General features: G+C 38.4%; 1 protein-coding gene across 1 annotated transcript; it reads right to left on the bottom strand.

The window, feature by feature from the left end:
* Positions 1-2128: 2128 nt before the first annotated feature.
* OdsH (Ods-site homeobox) lies at positions 2129-6432 on the bottom strand (the record flags this gene model as incomplete). The annotated part of the gene is made up of 3 exons (XM_017239680.3): positions 2129-2610; positions 2681-2820; positions 6256-6432. Coding segments are annotated over 3 exons (753 nt in total), but the record flags the coding sequence as incomplete, so codon positions are not given.
* Between the last annotated feature and the right edge of the window lie 6575 nt (positions 6433-13007).

Below are 13007 nucleotides of genomic sequence, written 5' to 3' on the forward strand. Positions count from 1 at the left end.
AAACTTATTAAAAAACACATAGAATTAAAACACATTGAATTAAAATTGTATTATGTTTGTATCTATGTTTTATTATCCAAGTGTAGTTGTCGTATTACATTTAAGGAAGTATATTTAATGAAGAAATATTCAAAAAAAGGATGTTATTACCTTTCCTAAATTATTGAAAAAAACTAAAAAACCTTTAGTTGTTTTTGATTCTATTTATATAACGAAAATTTCTCTCAGTGCTTTACCCAGTCCCTTGGAACTCTGTCTGTTTAGGTCTCTGTTCTGGGGCACGTAAATTAGGATAACAACGTGAAACATAATTATTACTTTGGACAGATATGGCAGCTCCAGGTCCAGCTTCAGCTCCAGCTCAAGCTTCGGCTCTCCCGTCTCCAGACAAAGTTCAAGTCCCCAGTCACAATCCTGGCCCAAATAAATGTATTAAACTTGGTTAACGCCTTCATTTCGAGCTGGCCCGAAAATGTAGGTGTAATAAAAAGTATGAATTGTTGACCGAAACGGGCACAAAAATCATTTAAATGATGCGAATCCCAAATAGAATTCGTGTGAAATGCTTTGGAGAGTGCGGGTTTATTAGGGTCTAATTCAATTAGTGGGAAACTGGTCTACCAATTAACCAATTGGCCCAGTATCGGCCCAGAGCTGGCTAATTAGCCACCCGCTGGCATTTCGCATTCACACTGACTGCAGTTGTTGATCTCTTTGGCCCAAGGATCTCGAAAGGAAATGCCGCGAAATTGAAAATCCAAAAGCCAATTGGCAACGCAGACTGCGAGTGGCTCTTCTGGATTTCTTTTTGGCCTAAAAGCTGTTTTTTATTTTGTTTTTTTTCTACCATTTTTAGAGATGAAGACCGTGGCTGTGCGTAATGAAGACGTTAAGCTTGGAAGTTGTGGCTTCAAGAAGGAGCAGGAGTTGCTTGGATGGAGGATGGAGGAGCTGCCAGGCATGAGTTCCAAACCCCAGACCAGACCTACCTAAAAATATGCTCTTTACCGCTTACCAGGGCACTGGAAAAAAATTAGGGATTAGCTACTAAGGAGCTATTGTCTACTAATACATTGTCTACAAATATTCCACATTAAGTTCATGAAATGAAGCCACTTGTCATACTTTAAACCTTTAAATAATAACCAGAATATGATTATAATATTTTACCAAAAATTCTAACGAATCAATGCAACATTTTTTCTCACTGTGTGCGTAACTCTTTGAGGCTCGTTTCGGTTCCGCTCGCATGTTAACTGAAAATTCGTATGAAGGCGAGAAATTAATGAATCATTCACACCTGCATGACGGATTGTCTGCATTACTCTCCGGGCTCCATTTTGTACAACTGCAAATGCCTGGCCAGGTCTGGCAAAGGATGCCCAGCCCCGATCCTGGCCAGAGTGCGAGTGCCAGTGCGAACGGGGGGCGCGGCTTACCTGACGCTTCTGCCGAAGGAGTTGCCTTCTAATTTATTTGCCTGATGTGTGTATTACATTTGTGAGTCGTCCGATGTCCGATGTCCGCTATTCTTGCCTCTTTTTTTCCTCAAAAAGCCCCTATCTCTGTCTGTCTCTGAGTTGCATTTTGTTGAATTTACCTTGGGGGCATCCAACTCCCCAGATTTCGACTGTGACTGCGACTGATGCTGGAGATACCATGGAAGCAGATTCCGAGATATGTTACGAAATATATTGTTTCCAGATAATTTAAAATATATTATTTATTGAAAGATTAAATTATTAAAAATTCAAGCTAGAAACAAGCCTTAAAAGGCTCTCGAAATTTTAATCTTTTTTATTTTTTATATTTTATTCAAGTTTTTTCCCAACCCTTTCCACAGTGGCTAGCTGCGTGTGAACTTGATGGATGCACTGCCGCCGCCTTCTCACCCAGCCACGCCTCCTAACCGATTCTCAGCCCCCACCCCTTTAACGCCTTAACATTTCCCTAGCCCCTGGGCAGTTGGCTGGAAATTAAAATTCAAGAATATTCATAACCGCACGCTTCAAGAAGTCCAGGGGAGACTGTATCATACCTGGTACTGTTACACTTGAAAAAAACTCAAAAACTCCATAATTACATATAATGAATATATAAATGTATATATTTCTTAGATAAGCCACCACATACACCAAAAACTAATCCTATAGACACACAATATCCGATATTCGTTATGAACCCAGCAGGGATTCGATGCTGAAGGGTGAGTTGTAGATGCTTTTGTTTTTGTTTTGGGGCGGCTCTGTCTCCAGCTTGATGGGCACTCGAATGTCCTCTTCGGGATCTTCAGGATCTTCGGGCTCTTCCGGTTCCACGTCCGCTTCGCTGCCAGTACTGCTCTTCGGATATGTCCGAGAGGAACAAAACGAATTATCCTGGCTGCCGTCCTGAGGATCGCCGACCACATCGATGGGCAGATCATCGTCCTCATAGCTGCCCATGTCGTCCAGGTCGTGGTCCTCGTCCTGATGATTCGGCAGCCAGTGGTCCTTGTGAGCCGCCAAGTAGTCGGCTTTCAGCCTCTCCAAGTCCACTTCGATGCCTTTCAGACGCAATTTCCGGGCCTGCCGTTCGATGGCTTTTCCCATTCGTTTGCTTCTCTGGGCCCTGGATGGATGAAATATTGATTATATATAATATAATTATAATTATATAATTATAATAATTTTTGAATTACCTCTCTCTGGCCCGCAACTCACTCAGGGGTATGGGCGCTCCACTGCAGCTCTGGGGCTGGGCGTTGTGAGCTGGGCGTCCAGGACCTTTTTTCGTGTGCTCCTTTTTGCGCCACTTGGCTCGTCGGTTCTGGAACCAGACCTGTAAGTACATATATGGTTTATATTTTACTTAAGATTTACAAAGAGTCTACACATCGTTTAAGGTAATGCGCTTAGTAATTAGATGAATGTTGGTAAAGATATAGACATCGTTCAGGGTAATAAGTAAATATTCCAAAAATTTAAAAAAATATATAGAAAGTTAACATATTTAAACAGTCACTTTCGAAAGACTTCGATGGAGAATAGAACTAAAATCTTTTAATGTATTCCAATCAATAAGGAGGTGATCCTGATCAAGAATATATATACTTTATAGGGTCGAAGATGTCTCCAAAACTTCAGTTTTGGAAAAAAACCACAGGAAAATGGAAAACTTTAGTGGAGCATCTCCACTGCCACAAATGGAGAAACCCAGTTGATAAGGTTTAAAAAAATTATTAGAATAAAGTTGCCAACTGATACAGCGATTTGGTGAACGGTTCCAAAGTATAATTTAATGGAAAACTTTCATGGAGCATCTCCACTTCAGGTCTAAAAAAAAAATAAAATCAAATCATTATAAACCTGGTTTATAGATTTTAAGAATTCAAAAAGCAAAAAAATTCAGAATATAGTTCCCATCTGGTACTGCGATTTGAAGAACGCTTTACAAACTGGTACCGAGAATTAGGGAACGATTGCAAAGTATAATTACAACAAAAATATGGTTTATAAGGTCTTAAGAATTCAAAAAGTAAAAAAATTAAGAATATAGTTTCCATCTGGTACTGCGATTTAAAGAACGCTTTACAAACTGGTACAGGGACTTGAGAAACGATTGCAAAGTATAATTAAAACAAAAATAAACGAAAATATGGTTTGTAAGAATTCAAGAATTCAAAAAGCGTTAAGAATTCAAAAAGCAAACAAATTAAGAATATAGTTTCCATATGGTACTGCGATTTGAAGAACGCTTGAAAACTTGTACCGGGATATGAAAAACGATTGCAAAGTATAATTACAACAAAAATATGGTTTATAAGGTCTTAAAAATTCAAAAAGCAAAAAAATTAAGAATATATTTTCCATCAGGTACTGCGATTTGAAGAACGCTTTACAATCTGGTACCGCGACTTGAAGGACGATTGCAAAGTATAATTAAAAAAAAAAAACAAAAGGAAAAAGAAAAACTTTAATGGAACATCTCCACTGCCACATATTGAGAAACCAGGTTAATATAAAATATAAAAATACAAAATATTGGTTGCAAAATATATTCAGAATCATTAAAAGCCATGGGCTTTAAAATAAAATTTAAATATAAAAATAAAAAAGAACCCACTTCAGTTTGAGTTAACCTTTGAGGTTTCATTCCGAAATTAAAAAACAAAAAAAATGAAAATAAATAAAAAACGATTCAATATAAAAGATAAAATAAGAGAAGGTATAGAACCTTTCCGCCCGAGAGCGGTGACTATTATGACAAATTGAATGATTTTGCCGAGGGCCCAACATATTCATCTTCTTCCTTATTTCATAACAGTGTTCAAAAACAGATTTTAACACTAGCAGTGCTTAAATAGTATTGGTTAATACTAATACCTCTTCGGAACTTATATGGAAATGCGCCGATATATACTTTATGGTATCGGATGCGACTACTACATATGTATTCTACCATATATAGCCGTTGGGAGTGGGAAGCCTTCGCTATTGTCACATTTTTATACCCTTGCAGGGGGTATTATAATTTTGGTCAAAATTTTGGTATCTGATATATAACTGAAAGATCGGAAATCGGTATTTGCTAAAAATTCCTTGATAGAAGAGGGAAGAAGAGATATAAGCTTGGTATTTTTTTCAACGATCGTCAAACTATATCGGATGTTTGTGATTTACATCCGATCTTAAATGCAAGGATATACCCTTGCTTTCCTTTCTTATTCCCTTTTTTTTAGAAAAAATCTAAAAAATATTTCGGTTTTAGATTTTAATCCAGAGTAATGAAAAAAATATCGAAAAATCGTTTATGATGGTCCCCTTAAAAATCGGATGAATAATGGCAAAAATATAAACTTCGCCTTCGTCGTATTGAAAGTCTTTTAAAATATAACCCAGAGGTTTATTGGAGAAAATATCTCAAATAATCTTATAACTATTTTTTTTAAATTCTTAAGCTGAGCTAGTTTTTTAAGTCAGTGAGTTATTAATTTTATACGAAAAGAGAGTGAAAATGTTGTAAAATAGTTAAGGTAAATACGCGATTAGGTGCTGGAACATATCCATTACCAGAACACCGAAAAAACAGCTCTCCAGTAATTTCATTTCAATAAGCAACGAGACCAAGGGCAATACAAATAAGGCACTGCGAGAAACTACGGTCTTAAAAGCAGTTATATGAATAAATTTTGTATTTTTATAATCTATATTAGTTAGTATATACTAGCTTAAATATTTTATATTTGAAAAATACAATATTTTACTCAAAAGTTAACTTCTCCTCTAAGAGGTACATATTTTTCAGTGTCGCAACACGTATAGCCCATAGTAGAGCTATTTTGTCATGCGTTTTGGAGCTTCTATGGCTGGTGATGATTATCGGGCCCCTCGTGATGATGGGGATGGCTGCCTTGGTTAGTTGGAGTCATAAACAAGATGGCGTCGCTAATTTACCTGCAGTTTTTCCGGGAGACTCAAGCGTGACACTTTGGAGCGGTGTATGGGTGGATGGCGGTGACAATTCCAATGCATATGTATACCATTCATATAGCTATTTAAAGTACATACATAGGCAGAGGTCTGTGCGACAATTTAAAGTCATTTGCATGCATTGTGCACTTTTTTTTCTCTTTGTATTTAATGTGCAACAAATTGTTTTCGAACGGCGGCATGCAATGCTTTTTCGTAACGAGGGCCTCCCTTTTTTTTTTTGGCAAATTGAGTGACTGACTGAATGACGAACGGACAGAGCGACTTACGGACAGACGGACATACGGACAGACTGTCGCTGTCTTGTCGCTTGCATTGACAAATTGATATGTCATGTCAAGAAACAATTTCAGACACAAAGCGTAGCCAAATGTCCCGACCTCCCCATACCTCTATATAGTCCCCATACCGTACTCCGAACCCAGACCCATGCGATAGAGACGGACAGCAATGCCCAGAAAGAGACAGAGCCATGATAATCACACGACTGACATGCAAAGTTGCCTACAAAGGGTTAAGCTCCGGCTATGGGCTATGGGCTATGGGCTATGGGAATGCAATTGAAATCATTACAACAACAAGCGACACGAAACGCAATTGCAAATGAAATAAAATGAATTATAATGGATAAAAATAGTCAGGTAATTGGTTTTATTGAGTAATTGAGTTCCAGTTTGCCACCAAATTGTTTTACCATGCTCACGCAAATGTTATCGAAGCTCGGAAATAAGATATAAAAATCGAATGTTGTGTCTACATATGTTTATGGTATTGTGGTGCTCACCGCTATTCGTCCTTCTTTCAAGTCGAGTCGCATGGCCAGTGCTTCCCTCATGAATACATCCGGATAGTGATTGCCCAGGAAGGCTCGTTCCAGCTCTTCCAGTTGCCATGAGTTGAAGTTCGTCCGGCAACGTCTCCGCTTCAAGGCCTCCGACTCTACGGTTTCTTCGTCCGGATAAGGGAAAGAGCCCAACTCCTTGTCCGGATTCTCCGGTTCTTGGTCACTATTAGCCTCCTCCTCATGACTGGAGTCTAAAAGAAAGAAAAATTCCATCATAACTATTGAAAAATGTTTTGTGGCGACCGTGACAATTAGGGATACAACTCTTATGACGACCGCGACAATAAAGCACAGTCCTACGGCGACCGTGACAATTAAAAAAGTCACCTTAAAACACATTAAGAAAACTATTTTCCATTGATTGTTTCCTCAAAAAAAAAAACTAATACAATTACCAGCTTAAAATCATTTAGATTCGCTAATGGCCATAACTAACTAGTAACTGGTATCTGTTGGATACCAAAATGTGCAAATGGCTGGGCGAGAATGTCGGGGCTCGTGTCTGTCTCGTTTTATAATTGCAAACAATTAAAGTCTATTTATGCAAATTTCCAAGATATGCTCAGGCCCAGGCCTAGGCCCGAGTCCGGGCCAGTGCCTACGGCCCATGTGTTTAAGGGGTATGAGTGGATATACTACCAGAAACCCCAAACCGGGTATCCTCAATCTGAAAATCGCAGCTGGTACAGGAACAGGAACTGGCCACGCCCACCGCATACCGCCCCCTAAAGGAGGTGGCAGAAGGAAAGGCAGGAGCCAGGAGTCGTTTGTCTTTCTAATTTATAGCGGCGCAAATTGGTTTCCACAATTAGGAAGTGGTGGGTGTTGCTCGGATATGTTTAAAGCTGCAATGGCGGAAGTAAATTACCCGTATTTTAGGGGGGGGACTACTGTCTCCTACTCTCTATTCCTTTTCAACTGCCAAAAGGCAGGGGCTTAGTCACGTCAGTGGGGGGGAGCTTGTTATTTGAACTCAAGGTTTAAAATATTTCGGATTAGAATTTAATCATATTTATAATATCTAATAATAGTAATGGTCTAGAGGTTTCGATTTTAACTATTTTCAAATGAAAAATGACTTTTACTAGTTTTTGGCATATTTTGGCGATTATAGTAAAATATATATTAAAAGTTTTTATTAAGACTTTGGAAATTTCATACATAATTCTTTGAATATTTTCTTGAATTTTTTGTTATTTTCGAGCTTAGGATATTTAAAGGACTTTCTTAAAAAGTTAGAAAAGAATTAGTTAAATACTTTGAAACCATTAAAATCCACGAGTTTCCAAGTTTTAAAATATACCAGTTTCTTAAATTCCTAAGAAAGAAAAAGAAGACTTTTAGCTAAAAGCCTTTATATACCAAGCATAAAAAATACATATGTATAAACACATTCCATAAAAATATATATAAATAATTCATAAATAATGTTAACTTAAAACCTTAACCAAACCCCCTTTTATTGAAGTGCACCCTACGCCCCATTATCTCTTCGGAACCCCTTCGTTCGTCGACTTGAATATCCATCGCTTAGTTGCAGTTTTAAGTGAAATTTAATTGCAAAAATTTGCCAGACCAACTGCTGTTAGTCCTGCTGACTAACCAATTACAACCCAGCGAGTCCGACGGGGGGGTGGATGGAGACTAAATGGCCCAAAGTCGCTCGGAGCTGGGGAGCCACTGGGCTAACCACTGCAACCGCAGAGTGTTTTCCCATCATCAGCAGCGGGTGGTCCCAAGACCTCATCACGGGTGTGGAGGCATCAACAGAAATGCTTAAAAAATATACACGATAATAAAAAAAAATTATGAAAAATTAAAATCAAGTGGCCAAGGATGCGATAGGGAGGTGTTATGGGTCATAATGAAAGAGATACGGAGACTACGTGATTTTTGGAGGAAGCAAATGCACACAGATTTTGACAATTTACAAACACATCTGTTAGGAAATCGAAGGAGACCTGAGCAGAGTCCTGTGCGTCCTGCCGGTCCTGCCGGGCCTGCTGATGGTCCTTGCCAGAGAGAGAAGGAAAACCCAGACCAGAGCCGGAAAAATTCCAACCCTCATTCAAGCCCAAGACCAGCAAACCCAAAACACGACGAGAAAAAAAAAAGAATAACAATACAAAAGGGGCAGGTCCCTGACAAGGACTCTTTGGTATCGCTTCAGGTCCATCCCCCCCCTCTGTCCCCCTTCCCCCCTGACCACTCCCCGCTGGCCCTGGTCCTGGCCAAACAAAAACATGCCCCTTCGACCTCATCATCACACTTGAAAGAGTAAATAAAATATAATTCCTCAAGGGTGTTATAAATAAAATTATCTGAATTATGGTTTTTGTTGACTTTCCCACTTTACCCCTTAAAGGGGGGGTACTACACACACACACACACACACACAGACTGGTATATATATGTTTCAGTATCTGGCATAGTTTTCCGAGGGGTTTGTCCTTCTAATTTGCCACAAAGATTTCATTCGAAACAGGTCCTTTGTTTCGACTCTAGTTTTGATTCTATATTTTCGGGGAGGGGGGCTTTCAGTCTGGGATTTGGGGATTTGGAAGGCAATCGATTTGGCCAGGAGGCGGCTGTTGTGGGCTAAAGCGGGCGTGGCCCGGTTAATGGTTAAAACATTTGCCGGGCATTTAGAAAACTGCCACCAGAGAGGTGCCCAGAACTGAATGAGACCCCCAAGGATTGATGGGGCCCGGCCTGTCCAGGCAGTCGTTCAAGAACTCATTGAAACTACTACTACTGGACAGTGTGGGGGCATAAATAAACAAACGAAGAGGGAGAGGCCTATAAATGGGCACAGAATGGCCTAAATAAATCATTTAAATGGTCCAAAGCAAAGGTGAGTTTTCTACAAAAATGTTTGGGCCTTTTTGGATATTTTTGAAATTTTTGTTTTGAAGAGTGGAGAGTAAGAAATTAGAATATTTCAACTTATTTAGGTTTAATATATACTATTTTAAAGTTGAGAAACCAATACTACTATAAACAACTAGACAAAGTCTTCCAGAAATGTTTACAAAATACAAATTTTAAAATTCAAGATTTTCTTGTGCAAAATATGCATAAAATATACGCGTTTAATATTATTATTACCAGTACTATTTATTTTAATTTAAGGAGATCTTTTGAAGAACATTAATTTGAAGAACATTAATCATTTATCAAGATACCTATGTATCCCAAAAAATGAGGGAAGAAAAGGTCGTGTCCTGCTTGACACTCCTGTGAATATGAGGAACACAAAAAAATAATAAATTTTAATCCTTATGAATGACTCTACGGCAAACTAAAAAACCCTAGAATAAATTAAGTTTTTCCATTATAAAGAAAGAAGAAATAGAGAGACATTTAAGGAATATTATTGCCTAATGCCTAATAATTATTACCAGTAAGTTCGCTTATTAGAACGTAAGATATCTTGTTAACAGTATCGACAAAAAGTAGTTTCGAATAAAACACGTTTAATGTTTTAGTTCTTTTCTTAACGGGTCTACATCCATGAAACTGAAACGGATATAATTTCGAAAAAAACAAAACTTTTTTAAAATCCTTTTAGGGAGGTATAATTAAACATCTAAACTTGAGTTATGAGTCAGCATAACTCAAGATAACTCAGCAAACAAACAAATATTCAGACTAGAAGACCCCCTAGACTAGAATATATATAAAAAAAAATTGCCTGTATAGTTGTAACAACTTAAATAAAGTTATATTAGGTACCAAAGTAAAATAAATATTTCTGGTCGCCCTAACCTCGAATCTAGCTCTACAATATACGGTATAGGGCCGTACGATTTGTGGCAGCGCTCGGTTTAGCAAGGAAGAGCCTCTCAAAAAATTATAATACCAATCTTCTCATTATCCAATATTCTTAGCCTTTTGTCTCTTTAGCCTTGACATGATTTGCTCATTTTTTTTTAAGGAAAACTCATTACATTTAATTAGTTTATTTTATGAACTTTCAACCCCCTCTCATTACTGGGCCGGCTAATTAAAAACATTAACCCAATTTAAATTGGGCCAGCAAATGGCGAATCTCCAGCCCGAAACAAATGAGTCTGATCGACTCAAAATTTGCATACAAACTGTATAAATTTCCGACTGTTGTCTGACTCGTCTTGTCCAGTCAGAACCCTAAACCCAGAAAAAAGTATAAAGCCCAATCTCAGCGAAGAGGTAGCAACCCCAGGATCAAGGCCCAAGGACCAAGTACCAAGGGGAAAAAACATCCTTTGGCCCTTGGTTTGTGCCTAATTTCAAAGGTCGTTAAACAAACAAACTCAAGTGGAACAAAATGCACACGCAGGATGAGGAAAGGAAGGAGGCCCTCGGGACGCCAATGATGATGCTGATGATGATTTTCGGTGAATCCTGTAGTAGCTAGTATCCGGAAGCCTTAAAATTGTGACTGTCTAGGCAACACTAGCGCATCAAAACGACCCACAAAAAATTACCCAACAAATGCCCGTAAAAATCTATAAAAAACAACGACCAACAAAAAAAAATTAGGAAAAAATTCTAAACAAAAAACGTGAGGGCTCATTAGCATTTATGGGCTAGCTGGGAACTGGATTCTAAAAAGGACTTCTTCTGAGGTTCATTAGAAGCTTGTCACATGATTTGATTTGCATTCGAAAATTCAAAACTATTCCAAATAAAACACCCAAAAGTCAACAAAAAAAAAAGGGAGAAATATCGTTAGGCATTAGGCCACATAAACTATTAGGGCTGCTAATTGTGTGACCCTTCGTTTTTTTTTATTCTCTCCTTTCTGGGTGAGTCAACCCCCTAACGAAAATCAAAAACAAAAAAAAGGTGAAAAAATAACGCCCAGAATCAGGCATAAAGTCAGACACGCGCTCCTGACACGGCGATTTTGATCCTTTTTCGGCTTTTTTGTTTTCCACAAAATAGTAACCCCTTTTTTTTCTACCATTTAACATTTTAACATTCTAGCATTTTACCATTTACCGTTTGCCTTTTCCTATTTTCTATTCCCTAACGCTTTTCATTGCCTGTCAAAGGCGTTTAGTTCCCGGTCACATTGATGGATTGTCCGAATATCCTTTTTCCTCCTGCACCTCGTCCTCGTCCTCCTCCTTATCCTTGCTGAGTGCGTATTTTTTGCAAGTGTGTTAAATTGTTTGTTTATCACACTTGGAACGTGGGAAGCTGATTAAGGGGTTGTTGTTTCAAAAATATAATGGATTTGCAAATAATACAAGTGGCTTGGGAGAGGTTTGAAAATATTTTGAAACTTTTAGGAAAAGGTTAAGATGTTTAGTTTTAAACTTGAATTTTAAATTAAAGAAGTTTTATTTCTACCCAGAAACACAAAAGGCTTTATAAACCTATCTAAACATGTTCTTTCAACTTAAATATATATTTACTGTCTCTAACCCTCTAACACACATATGTAAATATTGATACCCGGTACTCATGATACTCGGTACTTGGTTTTTAAAAAAATGTATAAAGAAATATACAGATTAGTACAGATATATTTTAAATATCTATTATTTAATTTTTATTGTACTATAATTAGGCTTTTAAAATTTAGTAAATATCACATAAAGAATCATTTATACAATCCTCATAATAAAACATATTCATTTTCGGTACTCATACGTATAAATGGTTTAAGTATTATATATAAGAAAGAAAGGGTTCAAATGCCATCATTATTCATAAAATTATAAAATATTCAGGCTGATACTAATGACTTATAGTTAAAGTGGCTTTAAGAAAAAAATACAAATTCTAAATTAAATACAATGTTGTTTTTTATAAAAAAACTCTGTTATAATAACAAAATCCCTCCCTAGAAGTCTCTAACCCAAGTTCCAAGTCCTAGTCTAGCCCCAAAATAATTAACAAATTGAAGTTTTTAAACTTAATAGAAATCCAGTTAAGTAGTTTATGAAATGGGCTAGCCACTTTGCCACCCCAAGAGCCCAGAGGCTGGAGGCTGGAGACTGGTGCCTGGTCGATCGCTGGAGTCCATCATCATTAGGCCGATGGCAGTTACAGTAGACACCCGGACAATCGCCATTTGCGAGAGGTGCCTAGTAATTTGTCTAGGCCCCGCGACTGGGCCGACTGAGCCGACTGCGACTTCTGACGCCGTCACTCAACTCCCAGGCGATCCCCTTTGGTGTCCTGATCCTCCAGGCAGCCAGTGCACTGGCCAGTTGCAAGTGGCAAGTTGCAAGTTTCAAGTCCCATTTCCGTCGGTGGCTTTATGGGCGAGCAATAATAACCGCAATCCAAAAAGGCACCGCACAGTGGGCCACAAATGTGTGGCACTTAATTTAATGAATTTCTTTGCACTTTGCCTGAAAAAGGTGCCTCTTACCATTTGGCCAGGCTGCCGGGCGGCCAGGTTGCCAGGCGGCCAGGTTGCAAGTTACCAGTTTTTGTTGTTGTTGTTTCCTTGCAATTTCCAAGAAGGTATCAGGCTGGCTGCCCACTTGCCACATGAATTTATACGAGTTGTTTGCATTAAAACGAATTGATCGACACGACGAGCGAGTGAAATCGACAGCCGACTGGTATATATTTTGTATTATGGGGAGTATGGGGGCATATACACAGGTTCTTAGCTCTTCTGGGCAGATCTGCGGTGTAGTTTGGGCCCGTTCTTGGGTCCTGCTTCGGGTTCGGGTCATTGCTCATCT

This window comes from Drosophila bipectinata, chromosome XL, assembly GCF_030179905.1.
Source record: "Drosophila bipectinata strain 14024-0381.07 chromosome XL, DbipHiC1v2, whole genome shotgun sequence".
NCBI lineage: Eukaryota > Metazoa > Arthropoda > Insecta > Diptera > Drosophilidae > Drosophila > Drosophila bipectinata.